The following is a 21,083-nucleotide window of genomic DNA, read 5'->3' as shown; positions in this document are numbered from 1 at the left end:
GTAAAATAAATATACAAGTAAAGTACACATAGCTTACCTAAAAAATGTACTTTAGTAGAGTATAGATGTATTTAAACCTACTGTAACTGATACACACATGCACAAACTATCATCCATCTCTCCAGCTATTCATTTATCCATCCGCCCGCCCGTCTGTCTTTCTACTATATCTGTATCCATCCATCCATCCATTAATTCATCTCATAGCAGGAACAGAATAATCAGAACTCAAGTCAAGCGTACGTGATGACTGCGTACTCGGAGTTGGTACTCATCTTGCGGCTGACCTCCCTGGTCTGCGGAAGGTGAAGCCTGTCAGCTGAGCGCGAGGCCTGCATGGGACCCCTCGATTCGCAGCCTCGCCACTGAAGCAGAACAAAAGCGCAAGTATTACAGTAAAATACAACAAAATGAAACCAGCCTGTGCACAAAACCGCAGTAATTCACACTTGACATTGGATTCAAAGTTGTCTGTCTGCCCTCTTTTTTGTGTGCAGAACGCAGGTCATTTTTATTTGGATCACGTTTAGATTTTGTGTGCAGTGACTCACGTCATTGCTCAAATGATTAAAACTGATTTAAAAAAATTTAAAACAAGCAAGACGGTTGAGCTGCTACAGTACTTTCGCAGCCCAAAACATTTAAGGCTTTTCATATGTTGGACTTTTACTCCAGGGATATGACAATGTGAGATCATCGAAACGCAGTGATATCATGGCATTGCCTGAAACCTAAGCGTCCAGTCAGATTGCTCCGATGTCATTCCCTATGCTTTTCATAGCTTCTAGTGGGCTTATTTGCATTGCATCTCAGGATTGATTAGCTACCGTATGATGTGATGTATTAACCAGTATTATAGCCATCACTTCATTCCTCCTTGTGGCATTTCAGCTTGGTGATGATATCTCTCAGCACTCACATGCAGTTGACGAAAGAAACCCCTCATTAAAAGAGTCCCTCCGAGCGTGCTGATCATCAGCAAGTAATCGGAGCATAACCTCAAGGTGGCCAACACTATTCTTACAGAGGCAAAATAATCCTATAGATGGTGATCGTGTGAAGTGATACATTTCTCATGACATGTTTCTTGACCAAGTGCCTCAATGGTGATTGCTGCCCTTGTACATGAGATAAGACGCCGCACATATACCGTATAAACAGCGCGTTGAGTAAACGAGTTAATTCCTCATTCCCAGAGCCAACGTGTCCTGTGTGTTTGTTGGATACAAGCTGTACATTAAATGTCGAAGGCAGATACAGTATATTAGACCGAGTCTCTTGGCTTACCTGTTGTAAGTTTTCTGTTGCCAAGTAGCTGACCTGAGTGAGTTCTGGTGTACTGACACCTCTGACTGAAATCATGATTTCGGCATATGGAACCTCACTTTGACTCTCAATGTCTGTACATAAAAAAAAAAAAAACATATTTTAGTAATGCATTAGTATCCTGATGATAGTGTTGATCCAGGGGTGAGCTCACCTGGTGAGGAAACTCTAAAAGTCAGTTGTTCATTTTGGGATGACCCTAGGTAAAATAAAGGAATGGTGAAGAGCAGTCTTTCAGTGGCTGCATTCACTTTTTCATATTAATTACACCGTTACCATTTACGGGTGAGACAACAACTCGGGAATGCACTGGTGAACTGAAATTGGAGAAAACAAAAAATAAGCAATCATTAATTCCTGATTATGTTCATATAGTGTACAAATAAAAGCTAACCCTGATCTGGGCACATCACCATCACCATCATCATCTTCCCCTGGAATGTGTGTAAAGCATAAAAGTTTAAGATGAAATTGTGTTTAAATTTAAGATTTGTTTAAAAAATTTTACAATTTTGATCATCACCCTTACCATTCCCGCTGCATCGGTTGTGGTTCACACATAAATAAACTACCAGTGCCATCATCGCCATGACCACAGCGAGGGAAAACGTTGCCAACATTTGAGTTTCAGTAAATTGACCTGCTTCCCGGAGGAGAAAAAAAAAGACAATTATACATCATTGTTAAATGAAAATATTTGATATTGTGTGCTCACAGTAAGTGCTACAATGGTATCTCACCTCCGCTTGAATCCCTTGGCTGAACAGGAACCGGAGCTGTGAATGAAAATCACAGTTTGTGGTGACAAAAGCGATGTGTAATGTAAATAAGTGCATTGAATGAGTTACTCAGTATGTAAATTACAGATGGCCCAATTTCCTACTTACTATTACTTGGGGCAACTTTCCAAGTCTGGGCACTTGTCTGAGCTATAAAAAAAAAAAAAAAAGAAACAAATATTTGAAATTAGATCTGTATGATATGTTAAATATATTGTAGAATTTTGTACCTTTTACAAATAGAGCTACAACACGCTGTGTTTTTTGTCGAAGCAATGGGTCATCTGTTGCTCGTGTGTAACAAGTGTAATTGTACTTGAGATCTTCAGTGGAAACAGTGGGCATATGAAGAGTTACTGTGCAAAATTTGCGGCTTATTTCCCCCAGGCAGACAGAGTTATCGGACACTTTGCTCCAACAGCCCCGAACAAATCCATCAGAGCAGTTATAATAGCATTTTAGTGCAAGAGATTCCCCCAATGTAACAGTCCTGAACTCAAAGGGCACCTTGATGTCCATGCAGCACACAGTGTCTGTAAAAAGAGAGATTTATTTGTAATATGAAAGAATTCAATTCTGAAAATACTATCCATGTTACCTTTGGTCGTCCACAGATAAAGCAGTGTTAAATAGAATAGGCTCGGCATTTTTCCTCACATTTATCCAGATGAGTTCTGCCTTTAAAGTGCAATTCAATATGTCATGTTCATTTGCACCTATGCATACATATACTGACAAGCCCACACCCATTCAACTACAGGAAGCGGTGTATGCAAGATTGTAAAAAAAGTACAACAACAAAAAAACCCTTTTCATTTGTTGCAGCTGTTGCATTGTAACGGAAAGTTCAGTTGAGAATGTTTAGCCAACAAGTTCATAGTCAAAATGATATACCCACACGATAAACCCACACATTGATATTTAAAGGCACTAGAGAACTGTTGTTCTAGTTTTTATTTTTTTTAAAAAGCTCAAGATAAATGATAATAATGATAATGCAATAGATGGAGATGTGGTTTACATGTTGAAAGAAGCACAGCTGATGTTCACTCAAGCAACAGGATGTGTCTGATGTTAATCTTTAAATCATAAATGTGTGTGGTTAAAATGGGTATATCTTCAGTTGCTCTGAAACGATGTTATGTATGATATTGTATCTTTCCATGTTTTGTTCTCATTGTTACCACCAAATGAATAGCACAGGCCCCATGAATAATTACAAACACAGAAAAGTTTTTTTTAGCACATACTCATGCATTATCAATGTATGAAGAATCCAGTTACACACCATCACCAAACACCATTATCTACTTTGGCGGTCCCTCTGGAATCACATTGCATGTTCTCGTTTCACTTTTAGCAACTGAGTGCTTCTCACTTTCATACATTAAACAGTCACGCAGGCTCACACCAAACAGATCTGAATGAACATGGCCAATAACAGCAACTGTGTTGCCTAGATTGGAAAATTACTGACAATGCATCTGTTAAGGCTTTCAGATTTGTTGATTTCTCTGCTGTGGACCCAACTTGCACTGACATCTGGTAAGCACAATGACGATTAAAAGTATATTTGAAAGTATTTAATCTATTTTAGCAAAAAACGTGTCATGGTGAAATGTTTTTAATCATTTGAAGCCAGTGTAAAACTGTCCGCAGTCGAATTTGTTGAGTGTCCAGAGGGAACATACTTCACCAACCACCTGTGTTTGGAGTGCCCCTTGGGTCATTTGTAAGCCACCAACCAAAGAAAAAGAAAATATGGAGGTAAAATGTTATTTGTGTAAATAGGGTAAAATTATTAATGCACGTGTTTCACAGTTGCCCTGGAAATGAATCTGCGGCTCAGAGATGCGCCTTGGGAACATTCAATCCATATGCAGGGAAAAGCAGGATCAGTGACTGCAAGGTACAACAGAAATCTAAAAATTCAATCTGGTATTTCATTGAGTGAACACATTCCAAAGATTCACAATGAGGTTTGGTCTTGCCAAGCTACAGTATATGTGTTTATCACTATTTGAGCCCCATTAATCCTAGCAATTGAAATAAAAACCCATAGAAGATTCATAATCCTTAGCGGTTCTGGCTTGAATGGGGCCCTGTGTGAGACACCACTTTGGTGCCCGTTGTTTAATTAGTTGTTGTTGTATGCTGTCATTTTGTTTGCACCATGAGTAAGGTCATACAGTATTCTGTTTAGTGACCACCTTGTTGATTTTCATGAGTGGGTAGACATGGAAATAACAGCCCTTGGAATTGTTGCGGATCAGTATACATTCAGTATAAAATGTTGATATGTACGTACTGTATAATTCGGTCTATGATTAAACCTCACACATACATGACATATACACGTACTGTAACCGTGTATCACAGTGCATCTCTCTTAACGTTCTTATGGAGGAGCCACCCTCCAATGTTTATCAGGTTGGGTCTGTCACAATAGAAAATCATTGCTGTGGGGGAAAAAAACAACAAAAACAACTAAATTAGTATTGGCCTCAAAGTTTTGCACATATATGCACATATATACTGTAGCACAGTGATTCTCAACTGGTAGGTCGGGACTCACCAGGTCGCGCACCCATTTTGGGTGGGTTGCAGACAGGTAGTCAAAAATTACAGGGGGTCCACGGTTTAAGACAGTACCAACGTATGACATTTTGAGGTTACAGACAAAGTAAGATTACTTCTTCATGTAATCATTTGTGCTCACTTGGCACAGTATTTAACTGTTTTTCATTGGATTGTTTTACTGTATTATTAATTTCCTAAAAGTGTTTTTTTTTTTTTAAATACAAATTTTACTGTAATTATGACTTTATTACTGCACAGGTTAGTGATAGACTATGGCGTATTCAGACTTGGGTACAAATTTGGGTTACGTCGCAGCCGGAGGAGCAATAAAATATTTATGCATCCCAGGTCGGGCTCGTCTTTTACTTGGAAAATACATTTGGACAGGAATGTGTTTGTGGGTGTGGGTGTGAACACAAATGCCGGTGGCATTTAAACAGCGTCTCGTGTAAAAATTACCATTGGTCTTTTTATAGCATAATGATTCAGACTGTTAAAATTGTGACAATTGCGTTGGTCTGCAAAATTCATTTCCTAAAAAGAATACAAACTATTGATGTTGCGCCTTCCTAAAAGAAAAGATCACTGCATGATAATTTTTGCACATCCAGTCGTCACGTTCATCTGCAGTTTCTTAATAATGTGCTCTGAAAGGCACTCTGAACATGTGAGCATGTGTAAAAAAAAAAAAAAAATCATGGTTTCATAGGCGCGGCACGGTGGACGACTGGTTAGAGCGTCAGCCTCACAGTTCTGAGGTGCGGGGTTCAATCCCCGTCCCCGCCTGTGTGGAGTTTGCATGTTCTCCCCGTGCCTGCGTGGGTTTTCTCCGGGCACTCCGGTTTCCTCCCACATCCCAAAAACATGCATTAATTGGAGACTCTAAATTGCCCGTAGGCATGACTGTGAGTGCGAATGGTTGTTAGTTTCTATGTGCCCTGCGATTGGCTGGCAACCAGTTCAGGGTGTACCCCGCCTCCTGCCCGATGACAGCTGGGATAGGCTCCAGCACGCCCGCGACCCTAGTGAGGCGAAGCGGCTCAGAAAATGGATGGATGGTTTCATAGGCTATTTTTGAAGAGTACGTTCTTTATTATGCTTCAGTACTGTAAAAGTGGGTCATGACTTAAAGACAATAGGAAAATGCGGGTCCCATGGTGACACCAGTTGAGAACCACTGCTGTAGCATACAGTATATATAGAAGATGTACGATAGAATACCAGTGGTGATTATGTGTTCTATTATGAATGAGAGATTGTATTATGTCATGACTTCCTGTGGTGTATTTCAGCCTTGTTTTCCAGGTCTGATCTCATCTGAGGACCGAGTGGACTGCAGGCTCTGCCCAGCAGGTTTCTCCTGCTTTCCAGCCAATGGAAGCATCTCAATGTGTCCTCCTGGGGAACATTCCCCTGAAGGGATTCTCCAGTGTCTAACATGTCCTATGGACTCTGTCTGCACCTTTGGATATGCGCACAAGGTAACAGGTAACAGAGATGATTACTGTGTCTTTTTAAATGCATTATTCATTCACAGTGCTTTCATGTCTCACAGTGTGGGCCTGGAAAAGAGCCTAACTTTCATCACACTGAGTGTAATGACTGTCCCCCAGGTTTCTACTCCAGTGTGTGCACTATCCACTGCCTTCAGTGTCCTCCAGGTTTGTGAAAAATGACCACATGATACAAAGGCTATGAGTACCTGTACTATGTAATAACCACACGCAAGTAAAGTGACCCTCTGACTTCAACAGGAAGTTACTGTCCAGACAGTGGGATTTCCCAGCCGCTCACTTGTCCACCTGGCTCAACTTCCACACTGGGCCAGACTTCATGCCATAGGTGTAATGACACCTCATCAATGTGTGGGGGAGCCATGCCCCCCAACTGGAGGCAGTCGGACCACAGGTCAAGTCAATCAGTCACGTGTGGACCAGGCACATACAAACGCTTAGGAGAGGATTCTGTCTGTCTTGTGTGTCCAGCAGGTTAGTGTTAATCATTGTCATAACACTCTGTTATAATGTCCATTATTTCTGGAAGGGAGTTGCTAAATCTATTCATACTGTTCACTGTATATATTTTTTCAACACAGGTCATTTCTGTGAAGGAGGTGTAGCTATACCTTGTCCTGCAGGGAGCTATAGTCCAAAAGAGGGTCTTCAGAAGCTGACAGACTGCACAATCTGTCCTGCAGGTATCAGCTTGATAAGGTTGTTGATTAATTAAGGTCAGCCAATTGCATTTATCTCAGTATAATGAATACATAAATTATGTATTTTCACAAAAAAAAACGTTGGAGCTGTGTATTGTTAAAAATAAAGTGTACATTTGGGGTGCATATCCAGGATTTTTCGAATGTAGCATTCATCATCAACTACAGCATGATCCTTGGAAAACTGAGTCCTGAGCTGAGTGCTTCTTGCGTTTTGATCAAAATCCTCAACGTGTTCTCCTGAGAATATATAGTAGTTGGAAATTACACAAAAGGTTAAGCACTATGTTCCATTGAAAGTACAAATCTTCCATTAACATGAGTGTTGTTGCACTTGTCCCAAGCCTGTGTGAATAATAATAGAAAAAAACATAACTCTCAAAATAATAATTCATTTTAATGCTCATAAACTTAGATAGGCAGCGAGGTGGACTAGTCGTTAGCACGACTACCTCATAGTCGAAAGTTTCTGAGTTTGAATCTTGGCTCAGGTCCTCCTGTGTGGAGTTTGCATTTCCTCCCCATGCTTGCGTGGGTTTTTATCTGGGCACTGTGGCTTCCTCCCACATTACCTGTTTGGTTTATTACAGACTCTAAATAGTCCATAGGTGTGAATGTGAGTGTGAATGGTTGTTTGTCTATATGTGCCCTGAGATTAGCTGGCGACCAGTCCCGAGTGTACCCACCTCTCGCCCAAAGTCAGCTGGGTTAGACTTCAGCTCATCCACGACCCTAATGAAGACAAGAACTACAGAAAATCGATGGATGGATGGATAAGCTTACTGTAGTTAGGGAAAAAACTTCCTTTGTTTAAATTCTGTATTCTAGAATATTTCATTTACCACTAATGCATTATTTTTTAAACTCACACAATTTTTGTGTGGACACCAAATCCCATAATAATATGAATGTAATTGGCATAGCCATTTAACGTTTTATCCAGTGACATTGTTACTTGCAATATATTGTGTTCTGTTAAAAGTGTTCTTTCCCTATCTACAAATACAAACCCCAAATTCAAATGAAGTTGGGACATTGTGTAAAATGTATATAAAAACAGAATACAACGATTTGCAAATCAACCTATATTCAATTGAATACACTACAAAGACAACATATTTAATGTTAAAACTGATGAACATTATTGTTTTGTTTTTTTGCAAATATTCATCCATCCTGAACACCGCTTATCCTGGTTAGGGTCACTGGAGGCTATCCCAGCTGACTTCAGGTGAAAGGCGGACTACACCCTGAACTGGTCACCAGTCATTTGCAGGGCACATATAGAGACGGACAACCATTTGCACTCACATTCACACAATCACTGAACCCACACTGCCCGCACCAAAGTCAGATGAGTGTACCACTACACCATCAAGGACTGCAAACAATTGCGTGAGCAAATAGTCCAACAGTTTAAGAACGTTTGTCAACCTACAATTGCATCCATCCATTCATTAATTTCCTTCACCGCTTATCTTAACTAGGGTCACGGGCTGGTGGAGCCTATCCCAGCTATCTCCGGGCGGGAGGTGGGGTACACCCTGAACTGGTCGCCAGCCAATCGTAGGGCACATAGAAACCAACAACTATTTGCGCACACATTCCACCTAAGGGCAATTTTAGAGTTTCCAATCAACCTACCATGCATTTTATTGGAATGTGGGACGAAACCGGAGTGCCCGGAGAAAACCCACCCAGGCACAGGGAGAACATGCAAACTCCACACAGGCGGGGCCGGGATTTGAACCCCTGTCCCCAGAACTGTGAGGCAGATGTGCTAACCAGTTGTCCACCGTGCCGGCCATACAATTGCAAGGAATACAAATTTGGGGATTTCATAATAATAAAATTATCAAAAGATTCAGAGAATCTGGAAAAAATCTCTGCACGTAAGCGGCAAGGCCAAAAGCCAAAATTGAATGCCCGTGACCTTCGATCCCTCAGATGAAAGTGCATTAAGAACCGGCATCATCAGTTAAATATAAGTATTTAACACGCCAGCTTTTTTCTCTCTACTTATATTTCCATAAGTGCTATTGACATGAACATTTCACCAGATGTTGGGAACAACTCAAGTAACCCATACATACAAACAAAGTAGAACAAATTAGCTCAGAAATTAAGTTGTGTGTAATAATGTGAAATGACACAGGGAAGAAGTATTGAACTCACCAACTGGTATTTGTTTAATACGTTGTATGAAAGCCTTTGTTTGCAATGACAGGTTCAAGACGCCTCCTGTGTGGAGAAACTAGTCACATGCATTGCTCTGGTGTGATTTTGGCCCATTCCTCCACACAAGCAGTCTTCAAATCTTGAAGGTTCCGTGGGTTTCTTTTATGGATCTTGAGTTTGAGTTCTTTCCATAGATTTTCGATTGGATTCAAGTCAGGTGATTGGCTGGGCCATTATAGCAGCTTTATTTTTTTCTTTGTAACCAGTTGAGAGTTTCCTTGGCAGTATGTTTTGGATCATTATCCTGCTGAACTGTCCACCCTCGACTCGTTTTCATCATAGACGGCAGCAGATTTTTGTCAAGAATGTATTGGTACATTTGTCCATTCATCCTTTCTTCAATAAGGTGAAGTTTACCAGTACCATTTGCTGTAAAGCAGCCCCAAACCATAATGTTCCCACCTCCGAACTTCACTGTTGGTATGGTGTTGTTAGGGTGATGTGCAGTGCCATTTTTCCTCCAAACGTGGTGTGCATGATGTCATCCAAAGAGTTAAAATTTTCTCTCATCATACCAGACTATATTCTCCCAGTATTTAACTGGCTTGTCTAAATGTTGTTCAGCAAACTTTAAATGAGCTTTGACATGCTTTTTTTTCAGCAATGGGGCCTTGCTTGGTGAGCGACAGAGTGCATTACTCACTGTTTTCCTTGTGACAACAGTACCTGCTAATTTCAGGTCTTTTTGAAGCTTTCCACAGATGGTCCTTGGCTCTTGGACACCCTCCATCCATCCATTTTCTGAGCCGCTTCTCCTCACTAGGGTCGCGGGCGTGCTGGAGCCTATCCCAGCTGTCATCGGGCAGGAGGCGGGGTACACTCTGAACTTGTTGCCAGCCAATCGCAGCTCTTGGACACCTCTTCTGATAATTATTTGCACTCCTCTGTCATAAATCTTGAGAAGAGCACCTGATTGAGGCAAATCTATGGTGGTATTATTGGCTTTCCACTTACGTATTATGGCCCCAACCGTGCTCACTGGAACGTTCAGCAGCTTAGATATGTGGCTGTAACAAATGCCATCGTTATGTTTTGCAACAATTAGTTTGTGATGGTCTTGAGGCAGCTCTTTGCTCTGATCCATCATGAGATGTGTCTTGACTCACACCTTGACAATGAGACCTTTTTGTAGGCCAACAATTAGCACTGAACCAGCTGATATTAATTTGCACTGATAAGGGCCTGGATTGCTGTTTGATTGGTTGATAGATTTTAGGTGTTGTCCTGGCTTTCCATGTCTTTTTGCACCTCCCTTCATGTGTTCAGTACTTTTTCCCTGTGTCATTTCACATTATTACACACAACTTAATTTCTGATTTTATTTGTTCTACTTTCTTTGAATGTATGGATTACTTGAGTTGTTCCCAACATTTGGTGAAAATTTCATGTCAATTGCGCCTTTGGAAACATATTTATTGAAAAAAATGGTGACGTGTTCAATACTTATTTCAGCTGCTGTGTGTATATATATATATATATATATATATAAAATATCATTGTCAGGTAACACAGTTCGTCATTTTATCTCCAAATGCAAGTTAGAACTCTACCATGCAAAGCGAAAGCAACGTATCAACAACACTCAGAAACGCCGCCGGCTTCTTTGGGCTTGAGCTCATCTGAGATGGACTGACACAAATTGGAAGTGTGCTGTGGTCTGACAAGTCCACATTTCAAATTGTTTTTGAAAATCATGGATGTTGTGTCCTCCATGTCAGAGAGAAAAAGGACCATCTGGATTGTAATCAGTGCAAAGTTAAAAAATCAGCACCTATGTTGGTATGAGGGTACGTTAGTGCCCATGGCATGGGTAACTTTGACATCTGTGAAGGCACCATTAATGCTGAAAGGTACATACAGGTTTTAGAGAAACATACGCTGCCATCCAAGCAACATCTTTTTCGGTCACAACCCTGTTTATTTCACCAAGCCACATTCTCCTTCATAGTAAAGAGTGCGAGAATTAGACTGGCCTGCCAGCAGTCCAGAACCGTCTCCCATCGAAAATGTGTTGCATTTTATGAAGCTCAAAATGTGAACATCCAGCATGAATGGGAAAGAATTCCAAGAATTGATAGGAAAGGTGATACAACACAGTGGTAAACATGCCCCTGACCCAGCTTTTTGGGAGCGTGTAGCAGGCATCAAATTCAAAATGAGTGAATATATACAAAAAAAAACTAAGTTTATCAGTTTGAACATTAAATATATTGTCTTTATAGTAGGGCTGTCAACCCATTAATTTTTTAAATCAGAGTAATCACACTTTTGAATTTTGATTAATCACAATTAATCATAGGCGCCAAATACTGTATACAACACATAATACCACATTTTGCTTTGAGATGGTATTTTAAACTTGTGCTTCGATCAAAAAAAGTTCAGCGCTGCGCTATATGCAAATTACCTTTGTTTTATCACAATTCCCATCATTGTGACATTTGAAGCAACATTTGCCACCGAGCACACCAGTGGGAGTCACATAACTCATCTTTGCAGTGGCGTAAGCATTGACCTGCTCACCGACCTTATAGCAACCTGTGCCGCCTTTCAGATATTCATCCGCGGTTAAGGTCAAGGAGCATGTGTGGTCAAAATAAATTGTGAAATTAATAATTTATACATGTTTAATGCGATAATTTTGTGATTAATCATATGCCTTTCCGCTTGACTTTTGACAGGTCTACTTTGTAGTGTATTCAATTTAATAAAGGTTTAAAAAGATTTGAAAATCATTGTATTGTGTTTTTATTTACATTTCACACAACGTTCTGACTTCAATGGAATTGGGGTTTGTACTTTTCTATAGGGTTTTATTGTCTGGAAGGGACCTCTGCTCGACCCTCCCCTCAGTTCTTGTGCCCACCGGGTTTCTACTGTGAGGAGGGCACCGCCAGCCCTCACGGGTCACCTTGCCCTGCTGGAACAGCAGGAGAACAAGTGGGTCAGACAAGCAGGGCAGCTTGCAAAAGATGCAGCGAAGGACGATTCTGTCCTGCAGGTAAGTTCAGCACGAATACTGACCTCATTGGCAGGTGAAATACATAAAAGAAAACAGCAGTGTAATTAAAATGTACCCCTGTTGCAGGAAGAAAAGACAAACTGTTCTGACTTAAAATGCTCCAATGGGATGCTCTGTGTTTGTATTGACAGGCTCTTTAGCACCTGGCTTGCCATGCGCTCGAGGAAGGTTCTGTCCTGCTGGCACATTGGAGGAGCTCACGTGTCCCCGAGGCACCTTCACCCCTCATCAAGGAGCAATAAGTTAGTTTTATATGCCATCATCTAACACTTCTACATGGACAGATAACTGAATGCCTTTTCATATTCGCAGAAATGAATTCTTTAAGCAGGAAGCTCATGTTTGCCCTTTAAGAATGTGTTGCAGACTGTTCCTTGAGATGTCAGCACAGTGATTATATAAAAATAAACCCATATATGCCTGTCCATATAGCTATGATGAATCATGAGGTAAATATGAATCGCAACAGATGGAAGGAAAAAGGGCAGAGAAGGGGATATATTCACAAAAAGAAATGCTAGATGATATACCAGGAATAGTATGGAAAAAATAGATTGATAGCAAGTAGTTTTACTGTGTTCATTCTCAACTGCCACTTTCCATCTAGGATAAGAATTAATAATTCCACACCTACATTTGTTTAAGTAGGACGATAGCGTGTATTTTACACTGTAAATCTGTACCTCCTCCAGGTTTGAAGGACTGTCTGAAATGCCCGGCCGGTTTCTATTGCCCCGAGGGGACAAGTGACCCTGTGCCGTGTCTGCCGGGCTCCTTTAACCCCTTAGAGGGTCAGACTGAGTTGGGTAACTGCAGAGAGTGTCACGTGGGGAAGGCCTGCACTCAAGTTGCTCTGACAGCTCCAGATGTGGACTGCGTGCAAGGGTGAGGAGCCTCTGCACAAACTAGAAAAAAATGTATCTTGACTACATCTGACAGGAGACATTCAATCAATGGCCACTTCTTTCGGTACATGTCTGAGCAGACATGTAGGCCTTTACACAGATAATGCTGCTCAGTTTTGAGGTGGTATTAATTTAACCAGCTAAGTAGATTATTCTTATCAATGCACCTCTCAGTTATGATGCATTGCATACTCCTCAGCAAACGGTAACCACAATAATAAACATTATCGTATCCCACCAGCAGGATAAATGTGTACCTTCCCCCATAGAGGCAAAGTATTAGCAAATGTATTCCACACCAAAAATGTAATAGTTTCTTACTTGGCCCATGTGAGATACAAATAATGTATTAGGCTTTAGTAGGTGAAGAAGAAAGCAAAACATTTATTTCAAAGCAGCAGTCATGGAAACTGTTAACTTTTTTGGGAATCTTTGTGACGTCTTATCAATAGAAAATGGATATAACCCATAAACAATAGGAAAATGCCCAGTTGGATACACTAGAGTGCACTAAAACTGAGTATTATAATCTTTTCAAGGCAGAGTTTCATAAAGTTCTGAATCTCATGATTGTCCAGGTGTACCTAAGTAAATGTCCATTCATTTCATACATTATTGCAATTTGTTTATGTATCATTTTGATTTGTTTGCATTAATCCCAATAGGTTTGTGTGTCCTCCTGGTTCATCTAAACCCAATGCCCCAACTAATGCATGTCCACCAGGGACACTGAGCAACCGCACAGATCTCACGGATCGTTCACAGTGTCAGCAGTGTCCGGCCCGATATGCTTGTCTTCGAGGTTCTCTACTCCTATTTATTGAAGTCAAAATGATTGAACTGCATCAAAGCGTGTTAATATTGTAACATTTGGCTTTATTCTTGTTCTTCAATGACCTATAAAAAAAAAAAAAAAAGCTGTTTTATAGTTGAATTACTGGTAGGCACATTTCAGATACAGTGTTGCCTTGAGATACGAGGGATCCGACGTTTTTTCGAGATAAGAGCTGTCATTTGACCATTTTTTTTGCTTTGACCTGCAAGTAAAATCTCGAGATATGAGAGCTGTATAGTGGCAGTGAACTCAACTCACTTCACAACAAGCAGCAATTTGGCATGGTGAACAAGTCTTCAAAAAAGCAGTTTCAAGCTGTTTAATGCCATGCCCTGTTAATTTTATTGTCAAAGTAAACGTAAAACAATGAGAACTATGCATTGTGTATTTAAAAACAACCACATAACTTTGCTTTGAAGTCCACTAAATTAAGGCAAACACACAGTGGAAAATGCTAGCGAATAGGCTAGCGAATAGAATCGATGTGGTGAAAGGGCAATATTATACAATGCTATTTTCTTTATTAAAAACACATTGCAACTATTTAGGTTTTTTTTTGGGGGGGGGGGGGGCTGGACAGATTAGTGGAATTTCCATTCATTTCAATGAGGGAAGATGATTAGCGATACGAGTGTTTAGATTTACAAGCATGGTCATAGAATGAATTAAACTGGTATGTCTAGGCACCACTGTATTTGCAAGTGATCTCTATTTAATGGAAACAAAAATAATTCTGCATTCTTGTTTATTCATCCTCGAAATCCTTAGGAACAGGTGGTATCCACAGACCACCTCTCTCCTGCTCTGTAGGCCATTATTGTCCACCTGGGACCAAGTTCCCCACCCAGTACAAATGTCCCGTGGGCACTTGGAGTGGTCAGAGTGGATTGGAAGCTGAAAGTGAGTGCCAGCCGTGCCCACAGGGCTGGTACTGTTTGGTTGGCTCAGGAGCGCCCTCGGGCCGATGCAGCTCTGGACACTACTGTCCTCAAGGTACACAGACGTGGAAGTCATTGTAATAATATGCCAAGGCTGTAAAAATACAAAAAAATTAACATGTGAAATAGAAAACTTTCTGAGAACTGAATCCAAGAGTCATTTATGTGCATATAACTCTGTCAATGCTGCATCCTTAGGGACCGCATATGGCGCCCAGTTTCCTTGCCCTGCAGGCACATACAGCATCCACATGGGCAACAGGCGGAGAGAAGACTGCCTGCCTTGCCCTGAAGGCTCATTCTGTCTAGAAGGCAGCTCCAAACCTGCCCCCTGCCCCCTGTAAGCACCGACTCTACATTAAGTTCCCGAGAGATTTGTGAAAGTTTAGTATTTACACTCCCGTCCCGCCATTCTCCAGCTCAACATTTCGCCGTCTAAAAGGAGGTCTGACACTGGAGGACTGCTCTACTTGCCCCGCTGGTTATTTTTGTTCCCACTCAGCAACTATTAACCCCAGAGTGTGCAGAGCCGGGAGCTACTCTGTAAGGCCCATCGCCCACTCTCTGTTGTGACTGGTCAACTGATCAGTAAGCCAGATAATGTTTGTAGTCTCATCCCGACTGTGCATTTTTTCTTTACATTTTCCACCCCCACAGTGATGCAGCTCATATTAGTCACCTCCTATCTGCAAATGTCAGACGAGAGGAGCAGTTTAGTTTTATTATGTGGTTGAATTTCGAAAAGCCTTTCTATGACGCTGGTTGCCTTCCAATTTGTAATTTAAAAAGAAACTTTCCCAAAGGAAATAGTATCAGTCAATTAAATTGTTCCAATGTTAAAACTGTCGCCATCATAAAATCTTTATCAACTGTGCAGGCAACGTTGTGTTGTCAATGTATATATCATTGATATATGCTGCCCGTCTGCCAGCAAAGAGGAGCCCTGGAAGTCTTTTAGCTCACATGCGAGCTGATGGCTACCGCCTCTTGTCATGGCTTGGAAAGCCCCACGACAACCCACTGGGGTGTAATTCCAGGCACTGGAGGCTTTCAGCGGATATACAGTGGGTACGGAAAGTATTCAGACCCCCTTAAATTTTTCCCTCTTTGTTATATTGCAGCCATTTGCTAAAATAATTTAAGTTCATTTTTTTCTCATTAATGTACACACAGCATCCCATATTGACAGAAACAAAACTGAGTTATTGAAATTTTTGCAGATTTATAAAAAAAAAAAAAAAAAAAACTGAAATATCATACAGCCATAAGTATTCAGACCCTTTGCTCAGTATTTAGTAGAAGCTCCCTTTTGAGCTAATACAGCCATGAGTCTTTTTGGGAATCATGCAACAAGTTTTCACACCTATATTTGGAGATCCTCTCCATTTCTGTCAGGTTGGATGGTGAACGTTGGTGGACAGCCATTTTCAGGTCTCTCAAGAGATGCTCAATTGGGTTTAAGTTAGGGCTCTGGCTGGGCCATTCAAGAACAGTCACGGAGTTGTTCTGAAGCCACTCCTTCGTTATTTTAGCTGTTTGCTTAGGGTCATCGTCTTGCTGGAAGGTGAATCTTCGGATCAGTCTGAGGTCCTGAGCACTCTGGAGAAGGTACTTTCTGTACCCACTGTATTTTCACACAGTAGCGGAAATTGGCACGTGCGAAGTATGCGACCACACAGGACAGCGCTCAATCTTCCATTTTCCTCTCCTCCCTTCGTCTTTTGCGTTTGCATCTTGTCTTGTTCCTCCCCCATACTGGTGGATATCTTTAACATCAATCCTCCCCTCAACCCTCTTCCATAACCTTCTATGTGTGCGTGTGTACTTGTGCGTGTGCGTGCGTGTGTGTGTGTGTTTGTGTGTAGGACAAAGGTGCTGCTGAGTGTTCTCCATGCTTGCCTGGCCACTTCTGCAGTAACGAGACCACAAGTGAGGAAGCCATGCTCAGTGTCATGGTGTGCCCCCCGGGCTTTCTCTGCACTCAGGGCCTGGCTAGAGACCCTCGCCGCTCGGCCACCCTCTGTCCTCGTGGCTTCTACTGCCCCGGAGGAGGGATTGTGAGTTTGAAAAGTATACATTCAGTCTTATTATTGTTGCTAGCTCATGACCTATTGGCACATTTCCTTGCAGGATCCCAACCCCATCCCCTGCCCTAATGGTACCTACAGTGAACGTCCTGGTCTAAGTGAGGTCAGTGAGTGTGTCCCGTGTCCAGAGGCGAAGTACTGTTACTCTCAGCAGCCTGAAGAGCACCCCATCACCGCACCTGTAAGACTGCAGTGATCATACATAACTACACGGTTCAGTATACACTGCATGAACAAAAGTATTGGGGCACTTTGCCATAAGTCCAACAGGTCAGTTCTTGTTAATTCCAAAGATGTTTGATGAATTTAAGGATTCACTAAATGTTTTCCATGATGCCTTTATGGACGTTACTTTTACACAAAGGCATTCTGGAACAGAAAATGTACATCCCCAAACTGTTCCCACTAAATTGGAAACATTGTATTGTCCAAACTGTCATGGTAAGATTATGGATTAACATTTGGGGGGGTGGGGGGGGGGGGTGGTTGGGGACCACCCCAACCCATCCACTGATCCATTTTCTTTACGATTTGTCCTCATTTTATGGTCATGGGTGAGCTGGAGCCTATCGTAGCTAACTTTGAGCAAAAAGCGGGGTACCCTCCCCAACCACTGTCACCAGTTAAATGCGGGGTACATATAGGGAAACAATTATTCATTCACACTTTCACACCAAATGGACAGTTTAGATTATTCAATTAACCTAAGGCCCGCTGCATACCGAGTGATGGGGCTGAACGCAAAGTAGACCATCGCAAAGGTCATAGAAAAACCAAGCAATTGAGTACCACACAACCATCACACTACTATGGCAGAACTCCGACCCTGTAACCATTTTATAGGCTGCACAAACAGTATACTGTAGTGTATTTTTTTATTATTATACTAGTGAGGATAAGCGGTAGAGAAAATGGATGTATGGATATTATTATTATTTTCAATTGAACCACAAAAACATGGTGCAAGAGAGGAAACGGGTGACAATAAAGGAACGATTGGATATTTTGAGAGGCTGTTGGCAGTGATCAAGTGCCCCATTGAATGACTGCACCTGTGTATTTTAGCAACAGAGACTCTCCATGCTTTGCGTTCTAGCCACATATACATATGAAATTATAAATATAGTTGAGTATTATTGTAAAACACAAATCTATACTGTGTATAGTGTACTTGTATTTGTATTGATTGGTGGCGTCGAGGTGCAAGTTTTTTTTTTGTAAACCTCGTGTTAATTGTTGATTGGCTATAACATCTGAGATGTTGCAATGCCGTTTGCCTGCAATTCAAATTTGGAATCGCAGTAAAATCAATGGGCCAATGGTCAGAAAAGTCATAGAAAACTACAGTAGTTGCTGAACTCTGCTCACTGTGTCACAGTTGAATTGGTTTGGCCACATCGCTCGGTGTGCGTTTTTAGAATGTCGGAAGAAGCCGGAGTACCTTGAGAAAACCCATGCAAGCACAGGGAGAACATACAAACTCCACACAGCAAGCCTTGTGATTTGGACCAAAACTCTCAGAACTGTGAGGCAGATGTGGTAACCATTCAGTTGCCCATCCCAACCCTCGATAAACTAACTATGAAAGAGGCAGATCACGTTCCCATGACTTTTGTCCACATAGTGTATCCCAGAGTTTATTTTAGTTTGTTTTACAATATACTTAAATATTACCTTCTCTATCTGTACCTCATTATTAACATAAACCTATTGCTGCTGTATATTGCAGACTGGGCTTTGTCCTGATGGGCATTACTGCCCCACTGGGACTGGGTACCTGTATTCCAACCCCTGCCAAGCTGGACAATACAGGAGCACTGCATCTGGTCACAATGGAGTGGTGTGTGTCTCATGCCCATCCAGGCACTACTGTGACAGATCAGGAGTCCACACACCCTCTGTCTGCCCTCAGGTGGTAATACATACTATTTTATTGACTGACACAAGATTTCCAAAAGTACATGAAGCTTCCCTTTATGATTACCTTTATAGGGTTTTTACTGTCCTGAGGGATCCTCCTTTGCCCAACCTTGTCCTGAAGGAAGCTTTGGCTCACGCGCCGCTCTCAGCGAAGAGTCTGAGTGTACTCCTTGTGGCGCAGGTTGGCACTGCAGTGGTGTGGGCCTGGCAGAGCCCTCTGGCATCTGCAAAGGCGGATTCTACTGCAGAGAGGGAGCCAAGTCCGCAGTATGTTATGATAATGTAATGTGCTATAAGGACTACAAAACGCACAATGAATCCCAATGTGGCACTGAAACTAAATGCCTCTTTTTGTTACCATTTACAGTATTGGAAATAGACTGTATACAGTAGTTAAGATAATAGATTACTTCTGGCTTGCCTTGTTGAAAATATTGAGACACACCTAATAAATTATTTAATCAATCGGGGGTTTTGCTAGTCCCTGTAAAATAAAAACAAATATGTCTTCTAAATTTGACACATCACAGAGAAGTGTTGTAATACTAAATTTGAATAATTAAAATAAAAATCGCCAGGTATATAAAATTAGCATCATTGGCTTCAAGTATCTGTTTTTTTTTTGTGTGTGTGTGTGTGCCTAAAATAGCCACCACCATGCAACACAAAATGTAATGGCCATTTGGTGCTAGCAGTAACCACAGTGAACGCACACATTTATGCACCTGAAAAGGCTAAGGCACTGTAGTGATTTACAAGCAAACCCAGTGCTATTTCATCAACAGAAATTTCATCAGTAGAAATTGTGTTTTCTCCTATTTCCAAATTGCACAGTATTTATTTTTAACCAAACGATCAAAATAAGCTAAATATAACAGCTGTTCTGCAGCTGTCACAGATTAATTGCATTACCATTCGTTTCAATGGGAAACATTACCTCGGTTTGCAAATGTTTCAATGGGTCTTTAATTTTCAGTTTGTCATCTTATATCTTTTGATGTTTTGGACAATTACATTCTACTAACTTTGTGGGAACAGTCCCAGGGGTGACATCCCTTTTTTGTTGTAGCATGCACAAATCAAGGTCTATAAAGACACTTGTTGTCCACTTGGGCATCTTTTATTGTGTTTATATCTAGACTCCAGTAGATGGCCGGACAGGTGGTTTGTGTCCTCCAGGAAGTTACTGCCCACCAGGTTCCTTCACTCCCATTCCATGCCCCGCTGGCACATTCAGCAGCAGCTCTGGTCTCGGCAGGCCTCAGGATTGTGTCAGCTGTCCACCGGGGTAACATTGCCTTACAGCGAATAACACCGGTCTTAATACCTTGTCCCTCACATTGTGCCCCTCTCCCTGTAAGGTTGTATTGTTTAGGTTCCAACAACACCCACCCTTCAGCCCCATGCACTCCTGGATATTACTGCACTGGTGGTTCGGATACTCCTATTCAGCATGAAACTGCGCAGGGTCACTATACATTGGAAGGAGCAGTCAAACCAGAGCCATGTACTCTTGGAACTTTCCAGCCAGTATGTGCAAAAGATGAAGTTGTGCTGATGTAGACTTAATATAATTACTTTATTCAAGGTTGTTTTCTCTTATCCTCCCAAGCGTCGAGGTGCACAATCATGTTTGCAGTGTCAAGGAGGTCGACTGTGCAACCAGACAGGCTTGTCCAAGCCACCATTGTGCCCAAAAGGATACTACTGTCCTCCAGCATCTTCTGTTGCCCACCCGTGTCCTCCAGTTAGTTTAGTGCCTAATGTTTACAGTGGATATAAAAACTCTACACCCCTCTGTTCAAATGCCAGGTTTTATGATGTAAAACCAAGGTTGGCCTTTTTTTGGCCATAATCCCAAAAGTTATGATTGGCGCGAACACAACACTGCTGTAGAACAACATACCTACAATGAAGCATGGTGGTGGCAACATCATGCTTTGTCCCTGATTTTGTTCAGCTGCAACTGGGCCCTTTGACAAGGTGGACGGAATTATTAACAGTTCAAAATAACAGTCAGTGTTCGGACAAAACCTTCAGGCTTCTGCTCGAAAGAAAAAAATATTAGGAAAAGCATACTTGAACATATAAACTTGGGGTTTTATCAAAGGCCTTTTAAATAGTGGCAGTGTGTGCTGACTCCTATTTAACATGAGTGTTACTGGTTAATTCCAGACACAGCCACATCCAAGTTATGAAAGGGTGCGCACACTTTTGCAACCACATTTTTTCATTTTT

The 21,083-nt window shown here is 41.5% G+C and overlaps 2 protein-coding genes across 2 annotated transcripts in view; one reads left to right on the top strand and one right to left on the bottom strand.

The window, feature by feature from the left end:
• Positions 1-50: 50 nt before the first annotated feature.
• LOC133481872 (uncharacterized) lies at positions 51-2,842 on the bottom strand. The gene is made up of 10 exons (XM_061781114.1): positions 2,704-2,842; positions 2,336-2,638; positions 2,214-2,255; positions 2,067-2,102; positions 1,856-1,966; positions 1,721-1,760; positions 1,603-1,643; positions 1,481-1,525; positions 1,288-1,400; positions 51-365 (listed from the first exon to the last, which is right to left on the bottom strand). The coding sequence occupies exons 1-10, from the start codon at positions 2,750-2,752 to the stop codon at positions 234-236; spliced, it is 912 nt and encodes a 303-aa protein (XP_061637098.1). The 5' UTR covers positions 2,753-2,842; the 3' UTR covers positions 51-233.
• Positions 2,843-3,540: 698 nt separating this feature from the next.
• si:ch211-286b4.4 (uncharacterized) overlaps positions 3,541-21,083 on the top strand; it is a 108,498-nt gene continuing 90,955 nt past the window's right edge. The window contains exons 1-20 of the mRNA XM_061781112.1: positions 3,541-3,650; positions 3,744-4,014; positions 5,978-6,166; positions 6,241-6,346; positions 6,440-6,673; positions 6,781-6,882; positions 11,948-12,139; positions 12,292-12,402; positions 12,853-13,045; positions 13,731-13,867; positions 14,669-14,893; positions 15,037-15,178; positions 15,258-15,381; positions 16,704-16,895; positions 16,969-17,106; positions 18,655-18,837; positions 18,918-19,112; positions 19,985-20,133; positions 20,207-20,375; positions 20,458-20,592. Coding sequence (XP_061637096.1) covers positions 3,910-4,014; positions 5,978-6,166; positions 6,241-6,346; positions 6,440-6,673; positions 6,781-6,882; positions 11,948-12,139; positions 12,292-12,402; positions 12,853-13,045; positions 13,731-13,867; positions 14,669-14,893; positions 15,037-15,178; positions 15,258-15,381; positions 16,704-16,895; positions 16,969-17,106; positions 18,655-18,837; positions 18,918-19,112; positions 19,985-20,133; positions 20,207-20,375; positions 20,458-20,592 — 3,021 coding nt within the window. The 5' untranslated portion in view covers positions 3,541-3,650; positions 3,744-3,909. The remainder of the gene's footprint in view (positions 3,651-3,743; positions 4,015-5,977; positions 6,167-6,240; positions 6,347-6,439; positions 6,674-6,780; positions 6,883-11,947; positions 12,140-12,291; positions 12,403-12,852; positions 13,046-13,730; positions 13,868-14,668; positions 14,894-15,036; positions 15,179-15,257; positions 15,382-16,703; positions 16,896-16,968; positions 17,107-18,654; positions 18,838-18,917; positions 19,113-19,984; positions 20,134-20,206; positions 20,376-20,457; positions 20,593-21,083) is intronic.

This window comes from Phyllopteryx taeniolatus, chromosome 8, assembly GCF_024500385.1.
Source record: "Phyllopteryx taeniolatus isolate TA_2022b chromosome 8, UOR_Ptae_1.2, whole genome shotgun sequence".
Taxonomy (NCBI): Eukaryota; Metazoa; Chordata; class Actinopteri; order Syngnathiformes; family Syngnathidae; genus Phyllopteryx; species Phyllopteryx taeniolatus.
This window is presented reverse-complemented; position numbering and strand designations above follow the sequence as displayed.